Source organism: Rattus norvegicus, chromosome 9 (assembly GCF_036323735.1).
Source record: "Rattus norvegicus strain BN/NHsdMcwi chromosome 9, GRCr8, whole genome shotgun sequence".
Classification (NCBI taxonomy): Eukaryota; Metazoa; Chordata; class Mammalia; order Rodentia; family Muridae; genus Rattus; species Rattus norvegicus.
In genome coordinates, this window is record NC_086027.1 from 116,625,812 (window position 1) to 116,650,831 (window position 25,020).

The 25,020-nt window shown below is 47.0% G+C and overlaps 1 protein-coding gene across 50 annotated transcripts in view; it reads left to right on the plus strand.

Annotated features, from left to right (window-relative positions):
- Epb41l3 (erythrocyte membrane protein band 4.1-like 3) overlaps window positions 1–25,020 on the plus strand; it is a 204,411-nt gene that overhangs the window by 122,948 nt on the left and 56,443 nt on the right. For 49 of the 50 annotated variants that reach the window (XM_063266552.1, XM_063266563.1, XM_063266546.1 and 46 more), the window contains exons 2-3: window positions 2,849–3,051; window positions 4,682–4,879. In XM_063266552.1, the coding sequence (XP_063122622.1) occupies window positions 2,849–3,051; window positions 4,682–4,879 (401 nt within the window). The remainder of the gene's footprint in view (window positions 1–2,848; window positions 3,052–4,681; window positions 4,880–25,020) is intronic. The other variant, XM_063266554.1, reaches the window with a different exon arrangement.

Sequence of the window (25,020 nt, forward strand, 5' to 3'; positions counted from 1 at the left end):
CTTGATCCCAGCTCCCAGCACAGAGCAGCGATCTGAGCTGAAGATGGGAACATGTAACCACTGTCTTACAGGAAAGCATGCTGTGTGTGCTTAGAGGAAAGGTGAGGAGACCAGAAGGTGTAGAATAGAATTCCCTGCTTGGACTGGGTATACGACCTGGCTGGAGGAGCAGCTTGCAGCTTAGAAGAGGAACCAAGGCAGGAAGAGAGTGAATGGTGTGCCTGATCCCCAAGACCAACATGCACTGGGGTGTAGAAGAACGCTCCAATAACCAGGGCATCTTACCCAGTTAGAACTGCCAAGGAATCCGATGAGGAACAGGCCCGAGCTGATGGTTAGATACGGTGGCTGCTAGGGTGACGTCACCAGCTCATATTGGGGGTGTCACAGAAAAGAGGGAGCAAGGAAGATAGGAACATGCTGGTAGCTGAAGGGGGTGCAGGATCTGCCTTTTGTGTAGTAGACTGCCGGAAGGTGTGCGTGCTAAGACGCAAACAAGGAGGACACAGTCGTGTCTCAGAATAATCAGAAACAGGAGGCTCGCATGTCCTCTTATGTCTGAGGAGACTCTGTAATTTGTTGTCACTTTCCAGTCAGATGGAAGTCAGGGACAAGTGGTTTGTATATAGATGGCTATAGACACACAAATACTTGTGTTGGGGGCCATCCCCTGGAGCATGGCTAACCTTCCAGGAACCACGCCCACCACCTCTCCTAGTTGTATTCAGTTGCCAGTAGCGCCTCACTTATGGGTGGGACTTGGTGCCCTCCTCCTGACTGCCTTGAGATTGCATGGGTTCTGTGTGTGCTGTCCTGACTGCTGCAAGTGCCTATGTGCAGCTGCCCCGTCATATCTAGAAGGTACTCTTATTGCATTTGCTCACCACTTCCGGCTCTTAGCATCTGTCTTAGTTAAGGTTTTACTTCTGTGAGCAGACACCATGACCGAGGCAAGGCATGACCAAGGACAACATTTAATTGGGGCTGGCTTACAGGTTCAGAGGTTCAGTCCATCATCATCAAAGTGGGAACACGGAAGCTTCCAGGGAGGCCTGGTGCAGGAGGAGCTGAGAGCTCTACATCTTCATCTGAAGGCTGACAACAGGACACTGACTTCCAGGCAGCTAAGATGAGGGTCTTAAAGCCCACACCCACAGTGACACTCACTCCAACAGGACCACACCTCCTAAGAGTGCCACTCCCTGGGCCGAGCATTTACAAACCATCGAAGCATCTTTCTGCCTCTTCTTCCTCAGTGAGCCATAGGAGGGGAATTCTGAAATAGTCCTTCCATTCTGGGCAGAGCGAATGCTCTGGACTCTGATTTTTGTTTCCCCTTGACCAGTTGTGGATCAATGTGTTAATCATCATCTACTTTAAAAATAGCCTCACTGGTGAAGTTTGAAGATGCACTAATGTCTGGGTGTAAGGATAAGTTACTAGGAGTCTGTTTATTACTATGCCCATTTAACAGAATGCTAATATTAAGGTCTCCTTATAGCCCGTGACTTATCTAGCCATAGGTTCTTAGCCCACCAATGGTGTTTGCATGTATTTTCAGTTGTCTTGATGTTCAAACTTGATCCTATCCTCACATACTATGCTGTAACTGCTGTAAAACCACGCTCACTGTTTTGCATTTGTGTGTCAATATTCAGATAAATTGACTACTAATATTATCCTCTGGCCTTCCCAAGCCTGGAATCCACATGGGATCTGAATTCCACACGGTTAACCCTGCCCCACCTCCCCCCATACACACACAATGTCGTGGTACTCAAACCAGTTTCCAGGATAAGCAGACGAAGGAAAGATAATATTTGCTTTCAAGATGTGTTTAAAAAGCTTTAAACTGTGATGGGCAGGGTTGGGGGAGAGGTTAGCACACAGTCTTATTCTAGGTTTGATATTTACATTGCTTAGGGTAGCTCAGCACATGCCAAGTTGATATGTCTTTCTTTTTTTCCAACAAAAGGAACAGCTCATGACTGAGAGAAGGAACCCTATATAAAGATCATACATAAAGCAATGATTGGTGTTTGTAACAGAGAAGGAACCCTATGTAAAGATCATACACAAAGCAATGATTGGCGTTGATAACTGAGAGAAGGAGCCCTATGTAAAGAGCGTACATAAAGCAATGATTGGTGTCCGTAACGTCCCTTTGCTGAGATGGTTAAATTACTAAGTGATGGGTTTGCGGTGCAGTTAAGAGTCAAAGCTGCGTAATCCCATATCACACCGGTACATCTGTCATTTACTTAAGGAGTTACATTAGCCCTTTGCCCAGAATGTTTTCTTTCTCACAAGGGGGATTAGAATTGTGGGAGGAAATTGTAAAAGATGCGTTGTCTTTAGAGCATTTACCATACATACACAGATTGCACAATGTGCTCAGTGTGCTTGGCATAGCGTGTCTCTTACTGCGTATAACAAGAATATGCTTTAAGACATCAGGCAGATCTGCAAGCCAGAGACAGAAGTGGCTGAGCAAATCTGTTGTTTAGGTTTGAACATGCTCAGCCTTCTCACCTGGCATATGTGGAAACCGAGACACAGAATCCTCGTGTGGCCTAGCCCTCCCTTAGAAGATGGTAGTTCTGCACCCCAAGATGTGTTGTTAGGGTGTAGCAACATGAGATTTCACATGAGATGTGATATAATCGTTTTCCAGTGGACATAGGAAGTATTGGGGACCCAGGAAAGGCATGGGATGGAGGGAGAGGGGAAGGCATTTCGAGAAGTTCTCTGGGTACCTCTGCACAGAGCTGCTCTGGTGTGTGGTGTAAGACTGTGCTTGTCTGTGCTTCCTCTAGTGACCAGCCCCTGCCTTGTTTTCTGCTTGCAGAACAATCAACCATGACAACCGAATCAGGATCAGACTCAGAATCCAAGCCAGACCAGGAGGCTGAGCCCCAGGAGGCAGCAGGACCTCAGGAGCAAGCAGGGGCACAGGCTGCACCTGAGCCTGCTGGCGGAAACGTCGAGGAGCAGCCAGGACTAGAGCAGTTCCCTGAAGCTGCTGCACACAGCACGCCGGTGAAGAGGGAGGTGAGCCTAGGACATCTCTGGGGAAGGCCAACCTGGCTGAGCCGTGCTGCTTGCTGTCAGCCCTACTGTGAAGGTCACCTCCCTTTGCCTTCTCACCAGAGGGATAACGGTGGTGCCATTGAAGGCTTCCAGTGTGTGGCGTCTCTCCACCGTCCCACCACAGCACTCATCCATCCCACCTTTGATAAAAAGTTACACTCAGCTGAACTCCCTTAGATCTGGGTTTACAGGACAGACAGACAGCAAGCTGGCAGCCCTGACTATGCCTCTGGCTGTTTTCGTATTTCAAGCTGCAAAGTGCGAGGCCAAAACTGATTTCCCCGGCCATTATTCTGACCCGAGCGTTACTGTTTAATTTAAAAGACTGTTTTGACGAGGCTCCCTCTCCCTCCTATACATCTCTAGGTACATTGCTGCTCCTTGCACGCGGCATGAATGTGTACTTACACCCCCATGACACGGAGTTCACTGATAGGGTACACACTTAGCCTGTGGAAGCTTGGTGTCATCACCACTATTACCAAATTAAAACACAATCAATAGGTACAGACACTTCCAATCAAAAGGATAAAGGCCGAGGGTGGTTAGGATGAACCACTGCAGTCTTGAAACGTCACACCAGGAATCAGCATGTGTCAGAGCACTAACTTGTGGTAATGAAGGAATCCGGAGCCTGAGGCCTAACCGGCCTCAGCATTCTGAAGCGGTTGTGTACTTAGAAATTGTAGAAAATGTCTAGTGAGTGGGCACGGAATTAGCCTGTCCATGAATGCTCTGGAGCTCACGGTGTTCTAACACGTCACCATGGCACTGAGCACTTGCTTACGAGGCAGGAAATCACTACAGACCACCCAACCATGCGTCAGATTTGCACGCCACTGTTTTCATGATTGGACAACAGAGGGGTGCAGAAACATCTGGGGAGCTGACGTGAGGGAGAATTTCACGTTCTGTGAGGCGTTTCTCTGTGGTTAAGAGGCTGATCTAGAACAGAGGAAGAGACTCAGAGACAGACCGAGGTCTTTATACACACCAGGAAGAGAGACGGGCCTAGGAGACTACTCTGCGTTGAGCTTTAACCTTGCTGACTTCCCTGGACTGATTCAGAGTAGAATCAAACATTTCAGCAGCTGGAAGATTGCAGACAAGCTTAACACTTGCAACCCTCTAAGCCTTAATGTTTATAAGTACATCTTGTAAGTGTCCGGGGGGTGGATCTAGCAGGCCAGGGGATGTAAGAGCATCCGATGAATTCCGAAAACAGAGTGCAAAAGGAGATCCAGATGTGATCGAGGGCCTTCCCCTACCCAATGCCTTTTAAATGTCAGGAGTGGCTTTCCTTCTTCATTTGGTGAGATCTCAGCAGAACTGGCAACTTCTCTTCTCTGTCAAGTCTTGGGGTGACTGAGAAGTGGGCCCAGTGGGACATTTGAGTGGGCGGAGTTATATAGGTGTAACTGAGCTTCAGGAACATTCACATCTGAGTCTTGACTTGTAGCCTCACAGCTGAGACAGCCCTCATCCTCTGGAAGTGGGAAGTGCAGCCTGCCTCTCTGAAGCCGCGCTGTCTGAGCAGCCCAGTGTCCATTTCCTGCCTGTTATGAAAGGTGCTCATTGTTGCCGTTCACAGGTCAGCGACAAAGACCGGGACTTCGCCGCCGCAGCTGCGAAACAGCTTGAGTATCAGCAGTTTGAGGACGATAAGCTCTCTCAGAAGTCATCCAGCAGCAAACTCTCACGGTCCCCATTGAAGATCGTGAAAAGGCCTAAAAGCATGCAGTGCAAAGTGACGCTTCTGGATGGATCTGAGTACGGCTGTGATGTAGATGTAAGTGTGCACTTAAACACGGAAAACTGCCCCAAAACCTGCCAGATGGCGTTTTCCAGAATGCTAAAGCTCACTCATCTGAATTCAAAAGATGAAATTATCCGGCTCTAATGGGAGATTAAATTACCACAAGTTTGCAGTGTCCCAAAATATTGTAGTGAAAAGTACGCCCTTTTAAGAAATAGTGTTTCTAAACCCAGAACTGGATGGGCTCTCTTAGCGTTCCCACGTCAAAGGGAACTTCGCTCTAATACTCTGGCTACGAAAAACATTTCGATCGACTTTACCCTTCCTCTTGGCATCACTTAGGGCCGACACCCTGTGCCAATCCTTCAGATAGCAGTAGTTGGATGACTTAAAATGTCCATGCCCTTTTCTTTCTGAGTAATTTCTTTCTTTACAAAAAGACAAAAAATATCACATGCAGTAGACTTCGAGCCTCCCCGACCCCCTACCCCCCCATCCCGGTCTTCTTTGTTGTCTGTGGGTTCTCTTCTTTCACATCCATCTGTCCCGCCCCCTCTTCCTCTCTCTTTCTCAAAATGTTTATTTTATTTTAAAAATTAAGTTTCTGTGTGTTTGTCTATGTGGGTGGGTGTGTGTGCACATGAATGCAGTACCTGTAGAGACCTAAAGGGGGCATCAGATCCTGTGGAGCTGGGGGTGGGGAGGTCCAGGTACTTGTGAGCCCCAGGAATGGGTACTGGAAACTGGAGGAACTGTTAGCCAGGGAGCCCTCTCTCTAGCTCCCATCTCTCTTTCCTCAGCTTATAACCGATGTATCATTCTGGTTATATTTGGTGTAGTGCGTTATTTTTTTTTTAATTTTTGCAACAGAACATTTAAATTAATTTCAGAGTTAGTATCATCTTGATGAAAATAAAAGATGGATTGCTAAGTTATCTCAGCCTGCAGGAGCATAGAACATTAGATCCTTACATTAAGTAGAGGTAATTGCTCTGTCATATGCTGATGTACATAGAATTCAGTCTTGTGCAGTGCATGTCGGGCACCTAAACTCTTCTCCCACTCTGTAGGCTGCCAACTTTGTCCAAACGATGATGATGGCTTCCTTTGCAGAATAGTTGTAAGTTTCATAACAGGTATAACAAAAAAGGAGTGTGTTCACTACTAGCCTCGTTCTGGGGACGGCAGAGAGGGGATGTGGCTGAGTTCACAAGATTCATTCATTGCTGCTTGGTTGGGTGAGAAGAGGTGATGAATCAGCAGGCTGCCTCTCTGGGGTCAGAGAGACCCTGTTTGGCAGTCTCTTCTGGGTTTGATGTAGCCTATTCCTAGGAAGCAATTCTCCAGGAGCTGTTTTATAATGAAAGTAAGAGATACAGAATCCGATAGCAGCTTTTTTTTGTAAATCAGAGAACTTTAGAAGGGGGTAATCCAAAACCCTTCTCAGGAAGGACTGGATGTATTGAGCATGAGTCCTCAGAGGGACTAGATGACCCATTCTCAAGGACTTAGAGAAGTCCCACTGAAAGGTGCTCAGAACGGGGAAAAGTTTACAGAAAGCAAACTTAAGGCCATAGGCATAGGAAATCGTTCTTCAGAGAATTTCTAAATGTTAATCTTGGGTTAGGCTGTTCATGCTCAGACCTTCACTGAAAGGAGCTTGGGAGAGAAACTAGACGCATTTAGAGAAACCAAGTTTCCCTCAGACAGGCTCCAACCTCCTCCTTGTGGTAGAACGAAAAGGCCACAATCCTGAGAGAGAGAAGCAGCATCGCCTCCCTGGCAGCTGCCCCAAGATGTGTAGTTGTGGGAAATTAGGAACAAAAGGCAAGACCTCTCTGTGCACTTAATAAAGCTTTGTTCTACTTTAATGAAACTGTGTCTTTCCCCATAGCTAACCTAATGCTGCCATTAATTCAGCAAAATGAACAAGGCTCAGCTGTGTCACTTAATCCTGAGGCTTGTCACCTACAGAAGGCACCTGTCTACACACACACACACACACACACACACACACACACACGCACACGCACACACACGCATGCACACACGCACGCACACATGCACGCACATGCACACACATGCACACACACATGCACATATGCACGCACACACACACATGCACACATGCACCCACACACATGCACACGCACCCTTCCTCTTTTCTTTTGAAACCTTAAAAGTTGTATTTTCCCTTGTTCAGAAGTTCTACAGTGGGAAGAGAACTAGAGACCCAGGAAAGGGAAGTTTAAGGAACATGTCTCTGACACCATGACTGAATTCTCATGTTCAGAGCAAGCCCCGTGCCTTGATGCTCACGTTGGTGAGTTCTTTAAACGTCCTTATGACCGTTGACTTACATCATTATTGTGTGCAGTGACTTTCCACTTGAGAGGTCTTTGCCTCTGTCATTTTTTTTCAGGCATTTTGCTTGACCGATCACAGTATAAAAAAGGTCATCTTGGCCACTTCACGGGATGCGTGTTTGTGGAATACATATATGCCTCCGAAATTTGTATGTGTGAACAAAATTATGAACAGAATTCACCTTGTAGTCTTGACCTCCGGGAGAAGACACATGACTTCCCATTCCAGTTTGTTGACCTTTGAAAGAGAAATGTCCCATCCCATACAGCACAGGGCACAGTCCTCACCTCACTGTTTGCTACCCGGATGCTTCTACATGAGGCAGACAGCTGTGCCTCTCACTGATGAATAGATAACATCCCCCACAATCATATCATCTAATAAGACATTTGATATATCCTACTGGTGGACCCCTTTATCTCATATGACCTTGATTTTAGAAAAATAACTTGGACCTGATTCTGTATTTCATACTCTATCAGGAGTTTGGCTAAAATATTTGAAACATTATACAGCATAGTTTGCCTTGCATTTCACTCAGGTCCCTGCATGTGGAATGGCGAGGGCGTCCAGGCTTCTGACACTTTGGCCGGATATTGTAGTATACAAATGGGTGGTGGTACATTCATAGCTATCCTGAGACCTATCCAGCTCCTGGGAAACAGATGAAAAATGACTAGAAAGGGGGAAGGTTTCTGTTGCAAGGGTTATTTAAGAGGTCCTGCTGGCTTCCTCTCCCCATTTGAATTCCCAGTTACTTAGGCTGTCAATCATTTCAAGTTAGGCAGTGAGACAGCAACCCAGGTATATCCATTCTAGACCCATAGCCCAGGAAAAGTGCCTTTGAGCCAGTCGCACTGGAGAAAGAATTGAATCCAGAGTGGAACAAATCAAATGTAGCTTTTGAAAGGTTTAGTGACATCATAAAAGCCTTAGCCCCTCTTTAGAGACTTCATGAGGTCCCTCCACGGTGGGACAAATTTGGGTAGGGACAGCAGCATCTCTTGTAACCTGGGGATTTTGTTGAGCAAGCAGGGTTAAGTGTGCTTGGTCCTCTAATTGTGATCAGAAAAATGCTTTCGGAAGCTGCCCGTGGTCTGTCTCTGTGGCTGTTTGATTGTCTTATTTCACTCTCTTTACCGAGCAAGATTTGGCTAGAAGAAATGATTCCATGTCTAAGCCTCTCTATTTCCGTGGGTTATGTGGGGGGAGGGTTTCTTGACCATTTGAATCACCCTAATTGGGCAAGTTGACTCGAAACGCTCATTACCTTTCTTGAATTACCTAAAACAGATAAATATAAAATATGAAACATGACATTTTCACAGTCTGTACAAATATTGTTCTTTCAAGGAAAAAGCCTCATAAATCAGGATTCCACTCTGTGTGACTGCAGATTCAGTCTTCTCCTGTAATACGCTGCTCTTCTCAGTGGAATGGCTTATCACACCACATGTCTGTCTCATGCCCTAACCTAATGGCCCCATCCGGCAGCAGCAATTTCCTGCTTGAAGAATGACCCACTCCCAGACTCTTGGGGGATGGGAGGACATTGGCTCACCTTTTTTCCTTCACGTGATGACTCTGTGTGCAGCCATAGGAACGTTGCACACAGGGCGGTTACTGTCTCTCGTGCCTGAGAGAGGTGCCTGAGGGAGATGCCATGACGTGTTCCCCAAGGCACTGAGGATTGTCTTCATTAAAGCTCCATGGTGACAGACTTTCTTACTAAAATAATTTAAAACTGTTCTCCTAGTATTCACATTTTAAAAGTAATAAGCTTTTATAGTCCATTGTGAGGGTGGTCATGGCCTATTAAGTCCTCTAAGGGATATTAGATGTTAAAATGGTGAGCATATATTTAGAGAAGTAGGAACTGCAAAACCGTCTGTGTCATCTGTTGTAGGTTGTGTACGGAAGGCCAAGTAGACTCCGAGAGCTTGAGTGAGAGCTTAAGTCATTAGATGGTGGGTAATACATTCAGTTTTACTAAGGAATACTGAGTGATCAGGTGCTGGGCAATACATTAAACATTACAGAAGAAAACTCACTAAGGAATTCTTTCAGTGTTTACACCAGCTACCAACATTGTAAACATGTATGTGTGCCTGCTTGTATAGGTGGATTTGACTGCATATGTATGTGTACATGTGTGTATGTGTGTAAGCCAGAATCCTCCTGCCTCAGCACTGTTCCCAGTTTTTTTAGATCAATTCTGGGGGATCAAACTCTGGTCCTTGGGCTTCTACGACACGCCCTTTTCTAACCGACCCACCTAGTGAGCCCTCATTCCCTAACTTTGTTACTGGGCCACTGTTTGCTAATTGTGGTTCCATGCTGACAAACTTGTTCTGTCTGCGATTCCCACAGCACCACTGCCTGCCTCATTGCTATTTCTGCCGCCCGTCCAGGCGTCTTGTCACACATCTGCAAGGCGTCATATGCACGACTTCCTTCTTTACTGACAATGCAAGAGTTCAAGTCTTGCTTTGTACTTTCTGTCTAGCTTACGAGCTCAGAACCCATGTCTTTCAGTATCTTTCCCGTCCTTGCAGCTGAGGGCTGTTATGTGTCCCCTGAGAGAAATCCTTGTCAGCAGTGAGTGACGCAGTTACCTCAGTGCCCGTGAGATGCCGACATCGCCATGCGGGGTTGCCTTGAACCCATGGCTGCAGAGGAAGGCTGCTCACTCTTGGCTCCAGCGTCACGTAAAAGCCAGCCTGGTACCCCATGGCACATCTCACAGAAGACCAAAGCAGAGGATACTTTGCTACTCATTGTCCTGCACAGAACTCACTGTGCTCCCTCATGGCCACTGCTAGCTACTCTCCCCATTCCATGGCTCCAAGTTGAGGCCAGGCCTTTCCTGGCTTGAGTCCTGGGGAAGGCTTTAGTCTAAAGCATCACTCAACTGCTTTATTTAGGAAAGTCTTTCTAACATGGTGGCTGCGGCCGTGCCATGCATGGACAGCAGAGCCTCTCATCTGTGGAGTTCTAGGTGCTCCGTGACCCTAGGGCAAGTGCAGCTGTTCCAGACTCCTTCCTAACAGCGTGTCTATACGTATGGCTTCAAAACCTTCTTCAGTAAAAATGGCGGGCATCTACTAAAATTGTCTATTCTCAGACACAGGGATGCGTTGTGCAAGGTGAGTGCTGGCTGGCATCAAGTATTCAAACAGTGCACCTCTTCTGTTTGCCCGAGCATATTAACCTATGCTAATTTTCACAAAGGCTTTAGTAGGAAGTGTTTCTTAGGGCACCTTCTGTCTCAGTCACTGTGGAACAGCTGAGTGGATACTTCATGGTAGAGGCAGGCTGTTTGATCACAAGAAGCACCGGATATAACTATGGCTTTACATTGTTTCTCGACTGGGAAAATCGGCTCAGAGAAGTTAATATCCTGCCTGAGAAGACACTGTCTGGAGGGTGGAGAAGGACAGGAATCCACACACCACTCCCCCCGACCCAAAGGTTCTATAACCACCTCACCAAAAAAGTGCAAAGCCTACACCAGGAAGAGGTATCGAGCAAATGTTATGATTTGCCCTCAGCTTGGACTCAGGAAACTCTACTTGAAAGAAAAAGAGGGAGGACTTTTCTATGTGGAGTACCAGTGGTCTCTCAAGAAGAAACAGATTTGGGGGCTGAGGCAAGGGTTCCATTGGTAAAACGTCAGCTGCACAAGCCTCAGGGCCTGAGTTCAGTCACCTAGAACTCCTGTAAAGAGCTGGGTGTGGCATGGATCTCAGTGTGGAGGAGGGATGTAAAGTTGGGAGGGACCCAGAGGCTCACTACTCAAGCAGTCTAGCTCCATCGGTGAGCTTCGGGTCCAGTGAGAGACCTTGTCTCAATAGAATAAGGTGGTAAGCAGCTAAGGGAGGCATTTGGCATCGACTTCTGGCCTCCACATGCAGGCACACCCGTTTGCACGTGTGCATGCACACAAACACACACATGCACCACCCAAAAGAAGAAATAGATGTTTGGTCACTCACTCTATTTAAATTCTGTAAGCATATGACTTCAAGGCTGATCGATTTATTTTCTTACTATCATAAATATAGCTTGAGAGAAGGAAGAGAGGCTCCTAAAAGCTCTCCCGCCTTTTAATGTGTCCTCCCTGTCCCCTTCCTGTGGCTGGGAGCTGTAATGGACTGCGTAGCAAGTGCCTTTTCTCAAAAAGCTGGGAGCTGGCAGTGGATTCCTTTCAAGTCGTATCTTGGAGCAGATGAGCTGAGATTCTGAACAGAGCCCATTCAAGAGCGAGCGCAAGGTTACAGGACAGTCTCCCAGTATTTCTTAAAAGCTTATTTCTGAAAATGAATGGTCAGCTCCAGTGCAGACCACTCTCTGAGCTCTGAGGATGGGATGGGATGGGCGGAGCTTGAAAACACCGCCTTTTGTTTCCACTGAGAAGAGGAAGACAGGTGGAGAGATAAAATGTGTAAAGTGCTCCTCCAGCCCTTGCATGGAGCAAGATTCAAGACTCCCCTCAGTCTTTATCTTTGTGTGGGACCATATCAGGGGAACTCTGTAGTCATCACTTGGCATTCCCCAGCAAGCCTGGGGTCCCCAACCACGATTTCCTGAGAGGAAAACTTCACCGTGGAGTGATCTCCTTTTCAACTTCCCTAGTCAAGTTCATTTCATAATCACAGTATTTCCCCACCGAAGGCAGGTTACGACTTTGCCAAATTGTCACTGGTGTCAGCTGAGTGTTGAAGTCCATGCCAGGCTTTAATGAGCGCACGCTCAGCCCTTGAGGACATGTGGGAAGTCAGCCTGCCGGCATTAGCCAGGAGATGAGGATAAATCTGCATGGATAGAACTCAACTGGGAGTGACATCGCTTGCCTCTTTGGCTTCACGCTCCTCCTCCATTATTTCAGTCTGCTTTGGAGAAGAATTATCTTAACCCTTGTCCCCAAATCATGCACCTTGCAAATGACACCTGTGATCTCTTTGACCACAGTTCTGTTCTTAGAAGCACAGGGGGACACAGTCCATCGTTCAGTCTCTAAATTTTTATTTTTATTTGGTTCAGTGTGTGTGTGTGTGTGTGTGTGTGTGTGTGTGTGTATCTCTGTGTGTGTGTATCTATGTGTATGTATCTGTGTGTGTATCTGTGTGGGGGTGTGTGGCTTAAATTCAGCAAAATATAGATGTACATCTAGGAAAGATCCAGGTAGGCATACTGTTGGAGGACCTGTCATATGGATAGTAAAATATTGACAAAGCGATTCACCCAGCTCTGGGGATGTCACACGCTGGATAATTCTGCCGAGGTGCAGGTACACATTGGCAGTCATTAGTTTCTAAATTTGGCTCGCTTGCCTGTACTGGAGTCCAGCATCTGATTGGCAGATTAAGACAGGTAACACGTTCTTTTAGCTTTCATCACCAAAGGGAAAAATGGGGCCGTTGGTTTGGAGACATTTTCGAACTCGAGGGAAATGTTCGAGTGGATTTATGAGTACCTTGTGGCTGAACTGCTCCTGTGATCTTGTTAATGTTGACAGCAGACACAAAGGAAAGATTTGCCATGGTAACGTCTTCGCCCAGTGTTGTCGGCTCCCAACTAAATAATTCATTGGGAGACGCAACACATGAAAACGAAATAGAGCGAAAGCCCTGTTTCATGTTACGTGGTGGAATTTAACAGACACCCACCCCTCGGTTTGTTAATGGTGGCAAAGCATCTTCCCTCCCTAGTTAGTATTTACAGGCAACTGAGTAAATTCTAGCAGCGGTTGGTTTGGCCCCTTGTTTCAGGCAAAGGGTGTGTTTACTATAAAGCCAGCCGTCCTTTGGATCTGAGGCTACAGCTACACCTGCGTAAGTGATTACTAATCATTCTTGCCTGGGATTTTTGTTGTTGTTTTATGGATTGGTTTGGATTGGAAGGTGTCCGGGGTGGGGTAGGGGGGTTATGATGGGGGGAAGGGTGTTTGCAAGGTGCCTGAAAAGCCAAAGGGCATTTCAAGGGTCAGTCCTTTTGTCTGAGAAGACTCTCTCACTGACCTGGTGGTTCTCCGAATACACCAGGCTGCATGACCTGTGAGCTTCCAGGAATCCACCTTTCTCTCCTTTCCTGGTTTCTGGGGTTGCAGGTGACCACCAGGTGCAGTTTCTTAAGTGGATCCTGAATGTTCAGACTCAGGTCCTCGGGCTTGCAAAACAAACACTTCACTGACTCGCTGCCTCCCCTGTCCCTGGCTTTTCTCTGACACCATCTAGCCATCTCTTCTGGTTTCTGCGTCAGACACGCTGACAGCAGCTGCTTTCTCCAGCAAACAGCCATCCGAAATTGGGAAATCAACTTAACAAACTCGTGTTTTCTTAAGGGCTTGTTGAGAGGAACTTGCTGTGTCTGTCTCATGATCCACTCCTGAAGTTATCTAGAGTTCATTAAGACAGGATGTGAAAAATCACATCTTCTCTCCTCTCACTCACTGGTAGGAAATTGGCACAAGTTAGCATTTTATTTAAAGGACTCACACATACCCAGGCTTTAAATATATCTTTTTGAAACTCATATAAATACCCTAACAATGGGAGGACTGAGTCTTGGCAGAGAGAAAGATGACTAAAGGCGGGCGAGGATGTTGTCACACCATCTAAGCTAGGTCTCCCTGGCCCGCTCTACAGAAGAAGTGCGTGCTGGGCTCAAGTGTCCCAGCCTTCAGAAAGTTGTGTGTCACTATTCACCTTGGTGGCTTGTCACCTTTGCCACCTGTACTTGTCTCACCCTTCGAAGTCCTCAGTTCTTCCCTCTGTAAAACATAGGCTCGGGGTCACCGTAAGAAATGGGGAGAGCGAATGCTCTTCAGATGCCAGGGAATGGTCTGCAGCACTTTGCAAGTTCAGAGGCTACCCCGCCTTAGTGACGTGGTCATCCCGTACAGCATAAAGCATATCCTTCTGGAAAGTAGCTAAGAATGAGTGTGAATATAAAACACTCTGTGTCTGGTGAACTGGAGTCACCTCCCTCCTGCTGTCTTAAAAACCACCTTCCTCGTTATGCTGTATCAGACACTGGACAGTGAGCTTCACCTTCTGAGAAAGGAAGCTCCATGTTGACTCCCCATTTCCAGTGTTTTCGAAACCAGGAACTGGCATCAGGGTGTTCGCTGTGCTAACCTTTCGTTCGGCACGTTTAGAAACACTCGACAATTTCATGAGAGCGTGGGAAGTCGTCGTGCCCTCTGACCAGACAGTGGAGGGCGGAGCAGCCCACCCGGGGAGCTTTTGCTCACACAGACAGCTGTGGTGACCCCGCTGCAACCTGGGGACCCCCGTGTCAGACACCAGGAGGTGCTGAGCAAGCATGGACACGCTGTGTGCGAAATTACGCACATGCCATCCCAGCAGGCAGTGCTTGCCTCTCTGCTGATTCATGTTTTACGGCAAGCAAGGAACTGTAGTTCTTCCCTTCTGTAATGAACTCCTCAGATGGCCTAGGATGGTCAGTGGATGGAGGGAACCACATGACGGGATCCACCCTGCTTTTCCTACATGCTGAGTGCCTCTGAAGGTGGTGTGGAACATTCTTCTCCACAGAGCCTCCAGTTGTTGGATTACGTGGTAACTTACCTAGTAACCCCGCATGGGTAGAGGCTTCCTCAGTGTTCGGTTTGATTAGAAGCATCTTTGAAATTGTAGCTCATCCTGTACCTGCCTGCCCAAGCCAAGGATAGGCTAGGACCTCTCTCTTCCTGCCCCTCATCTCACGAGAAGTTCTGTACTAAGATGAGTTTTCTTAAAACAATGAGAAACACAGTGGAAGCCCCCGGGAACAGAAAAGAGATGGAAACCAGGCTGTCACTCTGTTTTGCCTTGGGACGGATCCTTTGCTCTCCCGGGAACTTTCCTGTCTGGAGAGGGTTTGGCTCTTTGAGGACTGGATTCTTCTGTGTCTTTTTAGGTTTAGGCTTTGATGGAGGACCGGCAGCCCTCAGCTGGCTATAAATACTTCCCTGGGAGTGAAGACTCCGCCAGAGTGGTTCAGATTGTTGACCATGATGAATGGGTCCCCAGCTACTCTTGGCAGGGAGGAATTAATTATCAAAACGCGCTGGCAGTCCGTGCTGAGGCAGGATTGAGGGGAGGAGCGTTCATGTGTGTTTTACTGGGGTCTCTTGATATTGTGGTATACTCACACCTCTGCCTCCCTTTCTTCCCTCCAGCATACGGAATCCATACTGTACACATAATATTTACGTCACACTGCTCAGAGCTTCGATCCCTTAGGCAGATACGAGGCTGTGAGGGGCGGGCACTGTTTGCATTTCTGTCGTTAGGGTGAGGAGAGCCAGAGGGGAGGACCAGAGGACCATGAGGATCAATTCGATGCGTGTGGTAGAAGGGTGCCATCTGTGTCGCTGGTACATGGCTTTCCTATTCAACGCATAAAGCCTGAGCATGGGCCTTGAATCACACTTAATCACAGCGGGGTTCATTTTCTTGATAGTCTCAAGGAGTAGAAGGGCTTACACACCAGAGAGGCAGGAAGAGTAAGGGGCACGTGGCATTCTCCCGATCACAGCTGGGTTCCACGCACCGCATCATGAAGTCGGTTGACGCACCTACGTGTTTCAGGTTTGGGCTCTGTGAAGCAGTAACTAATGGAAGAGACCGGAAACGTGGAGGCCGCTTAGTCCTCTTGCAGTAAACTTGTCGAGGGGTGCTGAGGTGCCAGCCAAAGCAGAGGCGTCCAGCGTAGAGGTGAAAGTGTATCTCAAAGGCCTGCCTCGAAGGTCAGCAAACTGAATCGGTTGGGTTTGTGCAGGTGGGTTAGTAACAAGACAGAAGGACACCGTAACTTCTCTTTGAGTCTGCTCTGTGTCACCGTGATCATCCGTGACCAGGTTAAAAAATAGGGGCTCAGTTAACGTGTGGTCCGGCAGCTGAGATCTGAGGCACATGGCTGACATCTGCCAAGGGCCTTCTCAGGATTTAAAACGGCCAGGGATGGCTCCAGACTGAGCAGGCACCCCAGGGCCCACCGCTGCTCCTCCTCTCATAAGGGCCTCACACTCGAGTTCTCGTCCCATCCCAGCTGCCTCTCAAGGGTCCCCTCTCCCCAGACCATTAGCACGAGTTTATGAAGTAAGTTTCCATCCTGTGAACTTTTGGGAGATGCACGCAAACCACTCAAACAATGTGGAATCTGAACTCATAGGCATGGGACGCAGGAAGAATGCTTACGATCTCAACTAGGAAAGTGGCGATTTGCTGCACCTGCATGTTTCCTTTGGTGTCAGAAAGATGTCAGACCGGCAGGCTGTGGGGGCCATTATATTCCACATTAATTCAAACATGGCGTGAGTGAAGGAAAGAAAAGGTCATTAGTTTCTAGCTCAGTCTAGGGAATACTGACATTAAAAGTAAGGGAGTGGGGAGACCTTTCCCCCTCCCTCCCCACTCATCCAACCAGTCAGCTCTTAAGGTCGCCCTCCTACACAGAACCCATTTCTCCTTTTAGGTGTAGCATGTAATTTTTGCTACCCCCCTTTAAGCTCAGGGTGGACCACACTACCAGCCCCGACCAGGTTTTCTAGGATCTGCAAATGAAACGCGTGCGCGCGCGCACACACACACACACACACACACACACTATTTTTAACCTGTCCTATTGGCTCAATTGCTGGGTACTTCCAATCCTCGATGGCTGGTGTGCTCTTCCCAGTTCTCTGTAGTTCAGCACCTCTTAACCTACCCCCAGCTTCAGTTGCTCAGCTACCTTTAGTCCCAGCTCAGCCCCCTCAATCTGCCTTCAGCTTAGTTATGTTTCTAATCTCCGCCTGGGCAAGTGGCCTATGGCTGCTGTGCCCGAGATCTCACATGGCTGGTCACATTTTCTTCCTCTGAAACATGGCAAAAAAAATCTCCCTTCCTTCCCTGAGTCTCAGCCTTCCTCCAGGGACCCAGAAGTCCCACCTCTTTCCTTCAGCCAAGCAATTTGATTGATGGATCACGAACCAATTGGGAAACAGGACCTTAGCATCAGAACCACCCTCTACATGTAGGCATGGCCTGATGAGTCACCCGGGTATGCTGTTCCCTAGAGAGATGACTGTGCGTGGCCCTGGTTGAATTACATTCCTTCAAGCAGTTTTCATATAGGAACTATATGAAAACTATATAGGAAAGCATTTTCTGTTTTGTCTCCCACTGAAGGTGTTTCTCTGTAAGGTGCAGGAAAAGGGACAGGTTGCCACTTGTGGAAGAGTAGTGGAGTGCTGTCATGCTTTGAGGTTGGTCCCAGTTTGCCTTCCTTGAACCTGTTGCCAAGTCTCTCTTATTTATTGAATTTGGACTTGTATCGACCTTGCATGTCGATACACTAGGGAGCACTAGCAGCTCTACTGGTGTTCTGCAGTATTGTTTTCTAAAGGTTGTGCCATCATATGATGAGGCAGGAGGAAGTGACATGATTCCGTTAGTTCTTCTAGACACACTCTTCAAATGAGAAAAAAAGTAAATCTCTGTAAGCGTAACCTCATATTTACCCAGCATGAAACTAAATTAGTACCCTGTCCCCCACTCCCTCGCCTCTCTTTTGGGAGTCTTTCCCCTCTGGTCCCTGCACAGACATCTGGTCTCACTCCCTCTCTTCAGGAAAGCAAAAGATTGTCTTCTCTTTCCACTCGGAGAGTCATATTGTCAGCTTTTGCATCATCAGATTCTTAACATGTTTTTCTACCAGAGGTCACAGACTTCCTGTTGCAGCAACCTTTCTTGAAACACACAACATTTCTGTCAATAAAGTTAGCCTCCAGTAACTGCGCTTTTCCTTGTTGGATGAGTATTAATGGACCATGTGCTTCCAGATGAATGTAATTTATGGTTGGTGTGTGGTGTCATCTGTGACCTTTTGCTATTCAGGACAGAGAGAACCCTATAGGTGACGAACTTGAGCCTAAACAGCCTGGGGTAGCTGTTAATTTATGAACTACTCTATTCCGTGGGGTATAGAGTTCTTCCCAGTGTGCACGATATCTTTGTTGGATGGGGGTGTTGCATTTCCGTGTGACAGACAGCTGTGTCTCCCTCATTGGTATGTATATTTGAAATTCCTCAGTAAGGGCAAAGGAGACCGTTTCTTGGAGCCATGTTTACTGGTAACAAGGCCCCTGCTCCCCCCGACTGCCTCTCGGGAATGAGTGACAGAGAGCAGATGTACAGCCACACAAGAAACCGTTCTTGTCCTGATGTTCGGGAAACGGAAAGGCATACAGAGACTCGTTATTTCTTATGGAATGCCATGGTGACAGCAAATACAAGTCACCAAAGAGGCGCCACATTCTTCAGGGAAATGCCATTAGCCTGAGCTGGGAGAACGCATGAATAGTTTGAGATAATCACCCCAAGCCAAATGCCGAATGAACGTCCCCAGTTTTCCCTTTAGATAAAGTCTTGCCTAGAACGTCATGGCTTGCAGAGTTTTCCTAAAGAATACAGCAGTAGGAATTTGTCTTGATGGCAAGAGGGCCCCTAACCCCACCCCCAGCTAGAGCTCTGGTCAGTTTCAGAGACACAGTTTAACTTGGGCTTTGTCTCACTCTCCAAGGATTTTTTTTTTTAATGTTTCACTTCCCATGAGGACACGGAGTGTAACGAGAAGGTGCTAAGTAGATGGACAACACCAACAAAGAGAAAATGAATATAAACCTGGATGTGAGAAGAGCTCACAGACTGATCTCTCCCGGGAAGGCTCTGATGGGAGAGCTGCTACCACTCAGTGTCCAAACCGGCTGTTCAGGAGAAGCCCACTTATGCCGGGGAAGTCATTGGAGCCTTGCGGCTGCAGCCCCCATGTCTTACCCTAGGACTGATTATAAATAACTGTTGGTGCTGATTCATGCTTCTCTCAGTCAAACCTGAAATGCACTGGGTAATTACCTGTCAGGTTAAGATTACGGCCACACAAGGTACCTTCCTTCCCGGTCAGCAAGTTGTGTTGGTCGGTCCTCCCAGCATAAGCTTCCTGTATGTTGTTCTATAAGAGAAATATCCACGATTTGGCTTCTTGTTGGTATTTAAAGATCTCTATCTCTAGCTATCATCTATCTATCTATCTATCTATCTATCTATCTATCTACCTACCTACCGTCTATCTTTCTCTCTGTCTCTTATCTACCTGTCTTCTCCTTTTGTCTCTCTCTGTCTCTATCTCCCTGTCTCTCTGTCTCTCTCTCCCTCTCTCTGTCTCTCTGTCTCTCTCTCTGTGTCTCTCTCTCTCTCTCACACACACACACACACACACACACACACACACACACACACACACACATTTTATTCAACAGGAATTTTGTAGGTTGATGTCATTATGCAGGTGAAGGCAGGTACAGGATAGAAAGAGGCCTGTCATTGGACGAGAAGGAAGGATGGGTGGGAAAAGGGTTTTAGAGAGGCAGAGGAGACCGGAGCAAGGAGGGAGCTGAGAGAACATTGTGGTGGATGTTAAGATTTTTTTCTTACACATATTAGAGGTGGCTTTGACTGTTCTTAAGGGATGGATGAGTATAGAATTTTATGTTGTCTAGATGGGCAAATTATATCTTATCATTAGATCAGAGGATATTGTGTGATGTGTTCTTTTGTGTGTTGCAACTTAATTGACTTCAAGAAAGTGTATAGTGGCAAGATACACAGGGCTGCCACGGAATTGGGATGTGTATGCCTGGCATGGTAGAAACCAGGCAAGAAAGCTGTGAGTGAGGGCGGGGCAGCCTGACAAGATGTCATGCTAGAATGACTCTCAGACAGCAGGTTAGAAAGTGGATGGGGACAACGTGGCAACGCTGATATAAATTAACACTAGTTCCAGTGACCCACTGGAGCCAGAACTAGTGAGAGAGCACAACTGCCAGCCCCTTTTTATTTTTACCACGACAGAATTTTACTGTGCATAAAACCAGATACAGTGGCATGGATGGGATACCAGTAGGACTTCCCATCCCCCTCGCCCAAGTTCAAGGTGACAGGAACATCACAAGAGATGTCCTGGGCTCCCAGCTTGACTTCCCTGGCTGTCCCCCTTGAAGGACTGGGACACAGTGTACATAAAGCTGCCATGACCTTATAGCAGCCGAGTGACATTAGGCTACCACCCTCCTAGTTGAAGCTGATGAGAAGGAGTCATGTAGTTTCAGTGTCTCAACAGTGTATCAGAACTGTTGTTTAACTCTCAGATGATTGACATCTTCTCTTGAGAGATGGGGACTTGACAAGGACACATTAACGGAGTTTGTCACCCTCCTTATTCAAGGACACGGGCCATACAATCCCTGAGCCTTAACTTAAATTCACCTTGCATCTGAAACAACACCATTGTAGAGAGACCACAGGAGGCTCAAGACAACCAAACTGCAGTTCACAGGACATGATTTCAGTCATTCCATGCCATATAAACCCCAAAGCACTCAGGGCATTGAAGCTGAACCATCACAATGCTTTCCTTTACTCTTCAGGATAAGCTCAAAGCAAGCATTGTGCTCAGATATGCAAATGAGATTATTTTCCATATAAAATTATTGAGCTTAAGCCCATGAAATATGTGACTACAGCAAAAACATCAACCTTGCTGTGAGACCTCCATAAGTGGCCATGACGCATACAGGTGGTAGAATATATGAGTAGTACTCCAAGTGTGTTGTTCTGATGTCTCTGTAGTTGGGTGTGGAAAAAGAGACCTTTTAGTGGTATGGTAACTCTATGTAGAACTTTCAAAACCTGCGATCAGCATTCACGAAAAGACTTCCTGAGGAAGGGGGTGTGATCTAGCAGGTCTCTCGTTACCTTGGGGTGGGATTAGATAGAATAACAGTGCCCTTAATAGCAATGCCTTTTGCTTTAAATGTGAAGTAAAATGAAGAGTGGTCCAAGTCACTTACATCTCATCCAGTTTCATCCTTTCTTTTCACATGTACTGCAGCCTTTACCATTTCCCCCTGGTAAATGCTATAACAATCGTGGGGCATTTCTGTAGTGATCTGGACATTCTTTTAAGGTTGATCACAACCTTGCCCAGTTCATAGCTTAAAAGATCTTATGGAAATAAACGACACAGCTTGACTTAATGCATAATTTTAGAGCAGTATCAGCACCATTACTGTATCATTTTGATCCTCAGTGTCTTACAGGGTTAAAAGGTGTGTCAAATCCAGACTGCTGGCACACTTAGAAGTCACATTTCCTTCTCTGCAGTCCCATTCCCCGTGGCTCTTTATTTGACCAAGTAGATTGCTGAATTGGAAATGACAGTGTGGATGTCTGTGTGGGTTTTGTCTGTCAGTCAGTTGGTTTGGGGATATCAGAAAACTGTATCCTGTTAAAGGCAAAAGTCCCCAAAGCCTATTACTCAGAATGAGCTGATGGGGGCCTTAGACACAAGTCGAGTTTAAGTTGTTGTGTATCTCTCATAAATTCCTCTTTCTTCGGCTGCTCCTCCCGCATTCGCTTTGCACACATTGGCATAGTGACCTGAATCTGTAGCAGATTGACAACAGGAAATGTTGTCTAGCAGCTGCCAGGCTCTCACGTGTGCTGTGCGAGCCTTTGTGAGAAATGAAGCCAAGTGTGGTTGCTGGCCAAGAAGAAGCACGCTCCACTCAAATGCTATTATCTGCCACCACACTCAACTCTAAACACAAAAGTCTGATTTCAAACACAGGCTCCAATTGCTGCAACAAACGAGGGCAGAAACCAATTACGGGTGAAAGAGAGAGGCAGCTTTACAAAAATAAAAAGGTCCCAGGGCTTAATTGCAAGAGGGGACTTGGATGATGTATGTGCCGGAAGTGTTTGTGCCTTGAATCTTGTGGAAGATGCTGGGGGGGATGATGCTAATGCGCTCTCATCACTCACTTCTGTTTTGACGGTGTGGCATGCCGTCTCCATGACAATATATGCCCGTCTTATGCCTTGGCCTAAGAGATAGCCAAATGTGCCAGTCTCCCCGATGCATATTCAGAACCATCCTGTGTGTAAAAGGCTGAAAGCATACCCATGTCACTGACGGTAGGGATGGCGTTTTGCAAAGATCATTTTGTCGTTTTTTACCTCTACGGCGAGTATGACCGTGTGAGTCATAAGAGCAGCGTAATGATTTTTGCGGATTCGTCATAGAAGAAATGGGCCTTCGATAGAAGTACTTGAGTTTCTGAGACTTTCGGGATTAGAAACTGCCTTGAGCTTACTGAAGGGACCTAAGGATGATTAGCAGTGCTTTTTCCTTACTGCTTTCCAGGATCTGGGCTGTATGCCTCTCCGCTTGCCTCACACACTACCCTGCAAAGGAGCGCTAATCACACTTCTGTCTTGTGATGGAGACAGTAAAACTCAAGAGACATTGGGTGACCTCTTTGCTAACCCATAGCCGGGTAGTTGCACAACCAGAGTCTAAACTGGGGCTGTCTAATGTGCTCCAATGAAACGTAAAAATAAACGTGAAATTACCCATCTTAAGATGTTTAAGTGACGTTAGGTAAACTCGAACATGTAGTCAATTTAGACAGGTAAATAAGTCACATATTAACTATTTTTCCTAAAATCATCTCAGGACCAGGACACCATTCCATATTTCCATTTCAACAGACTGCCCTAGGTGGTGATCACCTAACCACACAGGAAGAGTATGGCAAGATAGTTGTTGACTAATTGCTAGCTTCTTGTTTGAAAGGACTACTGTTTGGGGGTGAGGTGGGGAGCTGGTAGCCTATAAAATTAAAAAAGGAGGCTGGAAGCAGACATATGTGTCCTCTATACATTTAATCTCTGCCTCACGTGTCAGTCTTCATGCGTGTGCAGCCCGCATCCCACATGGGCCTGCATATGCTGGTAGCTGCCATTATGCCTGCCCCCCTCCCGTGGGAATGGTTGTGGCAGGGGCGATGGGGATAATGAACTTTCCAGCGTGCTTATTGGATGTGGCTTTGACTGTACACTGGAGACAGAAAGTATAAAGCACGGTAGCTGCGTCAAGGACAGCTTATAGCACGTCTTGGTTCCCAGGGCTCCGTCTGTCTCCAGCTCCTTTAAGAGACCTTGTGGATTCAGTTGTCCAGACACCAGCTCTGTTTGTCCCTGGCTTTGACTGCAGTCACGTATAAGTTGAAGAGCAAACCCACTCCCACAACACACGGTGTTAGAATGCTTTTGCCGAGAGCATGGTAGAGAAAAGGAAGGCCCAGGGCAGGATGGTGAACAGAGCTGAGCTGGCCACAGAGGCTGGAGCCCTGGCACACGGAGTCCATCGAGGTCTTCGTGAGCTCCCGGGGCCCAAGGGAAACAGTAGTGCAATCCCTTAGAAATGAAGTTTCCAATGATCCTCAGAGATGCAGGGAATACTCAAGCATCCAATGAGAAAATGCAATGAGAAAAGGAAGCGCATGGGGGAGACATTGTTTTTAAAGGTGGAGTTTTGCCTCAAGATTAATCCAACATGGTGTGAGCAGGAATTCTTCCTTAGGATCCGGCCAGCAGGCTTCTGTGGCACAGAGGCCCCTTCCTTGTTTACCCAGCAATAGAAAGTGAGAGCTTTCCCCTCCTCAGGCAGCAGAAATACAAACAGGAATGGGCACTGCAGCCACCCAAGAGGGGAACTTCCCAGGAAAACCGGTGCTCTGTGTAAGGAAGGCTCCTGATGGGACGTGAGGGGCACCAGTGTGGCCATCTGGATTCAGAGTATGTGAGAGGCTGTGGAGCCTCAGTGTCCCCTCCCTGCGGCTTGTAGCTAAGTTGTCACAGTATGGCTTGTTTGGCTTTTGTTTTTAATTTGGATGTGGTTGTTGTTACCATTTCTCTTGTTGTCCTTGTCATTGTTTTTCTCTTTGTTGACATTGTCTTTTTTTTTATTTTTTAAATTGGATATATTTCTTTATTTACATTTAAAATATAATTCCCTTTCCCGATTTCCTGCCTATAAGCCCTCATCTCCTCCCTCTCCCCCATAAGGGTGTTCTCCTCACCCATGCATCCCCCCCCCATATTCCCCTGCACTGGGGGTCCAGCCTTGGCAGGACCAAGGGCTTCCCCTTCCCCTGGTGCCCCAACAAGGCCATCCTCTTCTACCTATGAGGTCAGAGTCCAGGGTCAGTCCATGTATAGTCTTTGGGTAGTGGCTTAGTCCCTGGAAGCTCTGGTTGGCTGGCATTGTTGTTATGGGGTTGCAGCCCCTTCAGCTCTTTCAGTCCTTCCTCTAATTCCTCCAACGGGGGTCCCGTTCTCAGTTCAGTGGTTTGCTGCTGGCATTCACCTCTGTATTTGACATGTTCTGGTTGTGTCTCTCAGGAGAGAGCTATATCCGGTTCCTGTCAGCCTGCACTTCTTAGCTTCATCCATCTTATCTAGTTTGGTGACTATACATTATATATATATGGCACAAGTGGGGCAGGCTCTGAATGGCCGTTTCTTCAGTCTCTGCTCCAGACTTTGCCTCCACATCCCCTCCTATGAATATTTTTGTTCCCCCTTTTAAGGAATGAAGCATCTGCATTTTGGTCATCCTTCTTGAGCTTCATGTGGTCTGTGGATTGCATCTTGGGTAATTTGAGCTTTTGGGCTGATATCCTCTTATCAGTGTGGAAACCATATGTGTTTTTCTATGATTGGGTTACCTCCCTCGTGTTGTCATTGTTGTCGTTTTCACCGTCATTGTTGTTGTAGTTGGCTTCATTATCGTTGTTGTCATTGCCATCTTTCTTGTTGACTTCGTCATTGTTGTTGTCATCATCTTCGTCATTGTCAACATCATTGTCATCACTGTTCTCACTGTTGTCAGTGTCATTGTCATTGTTTTTGTCA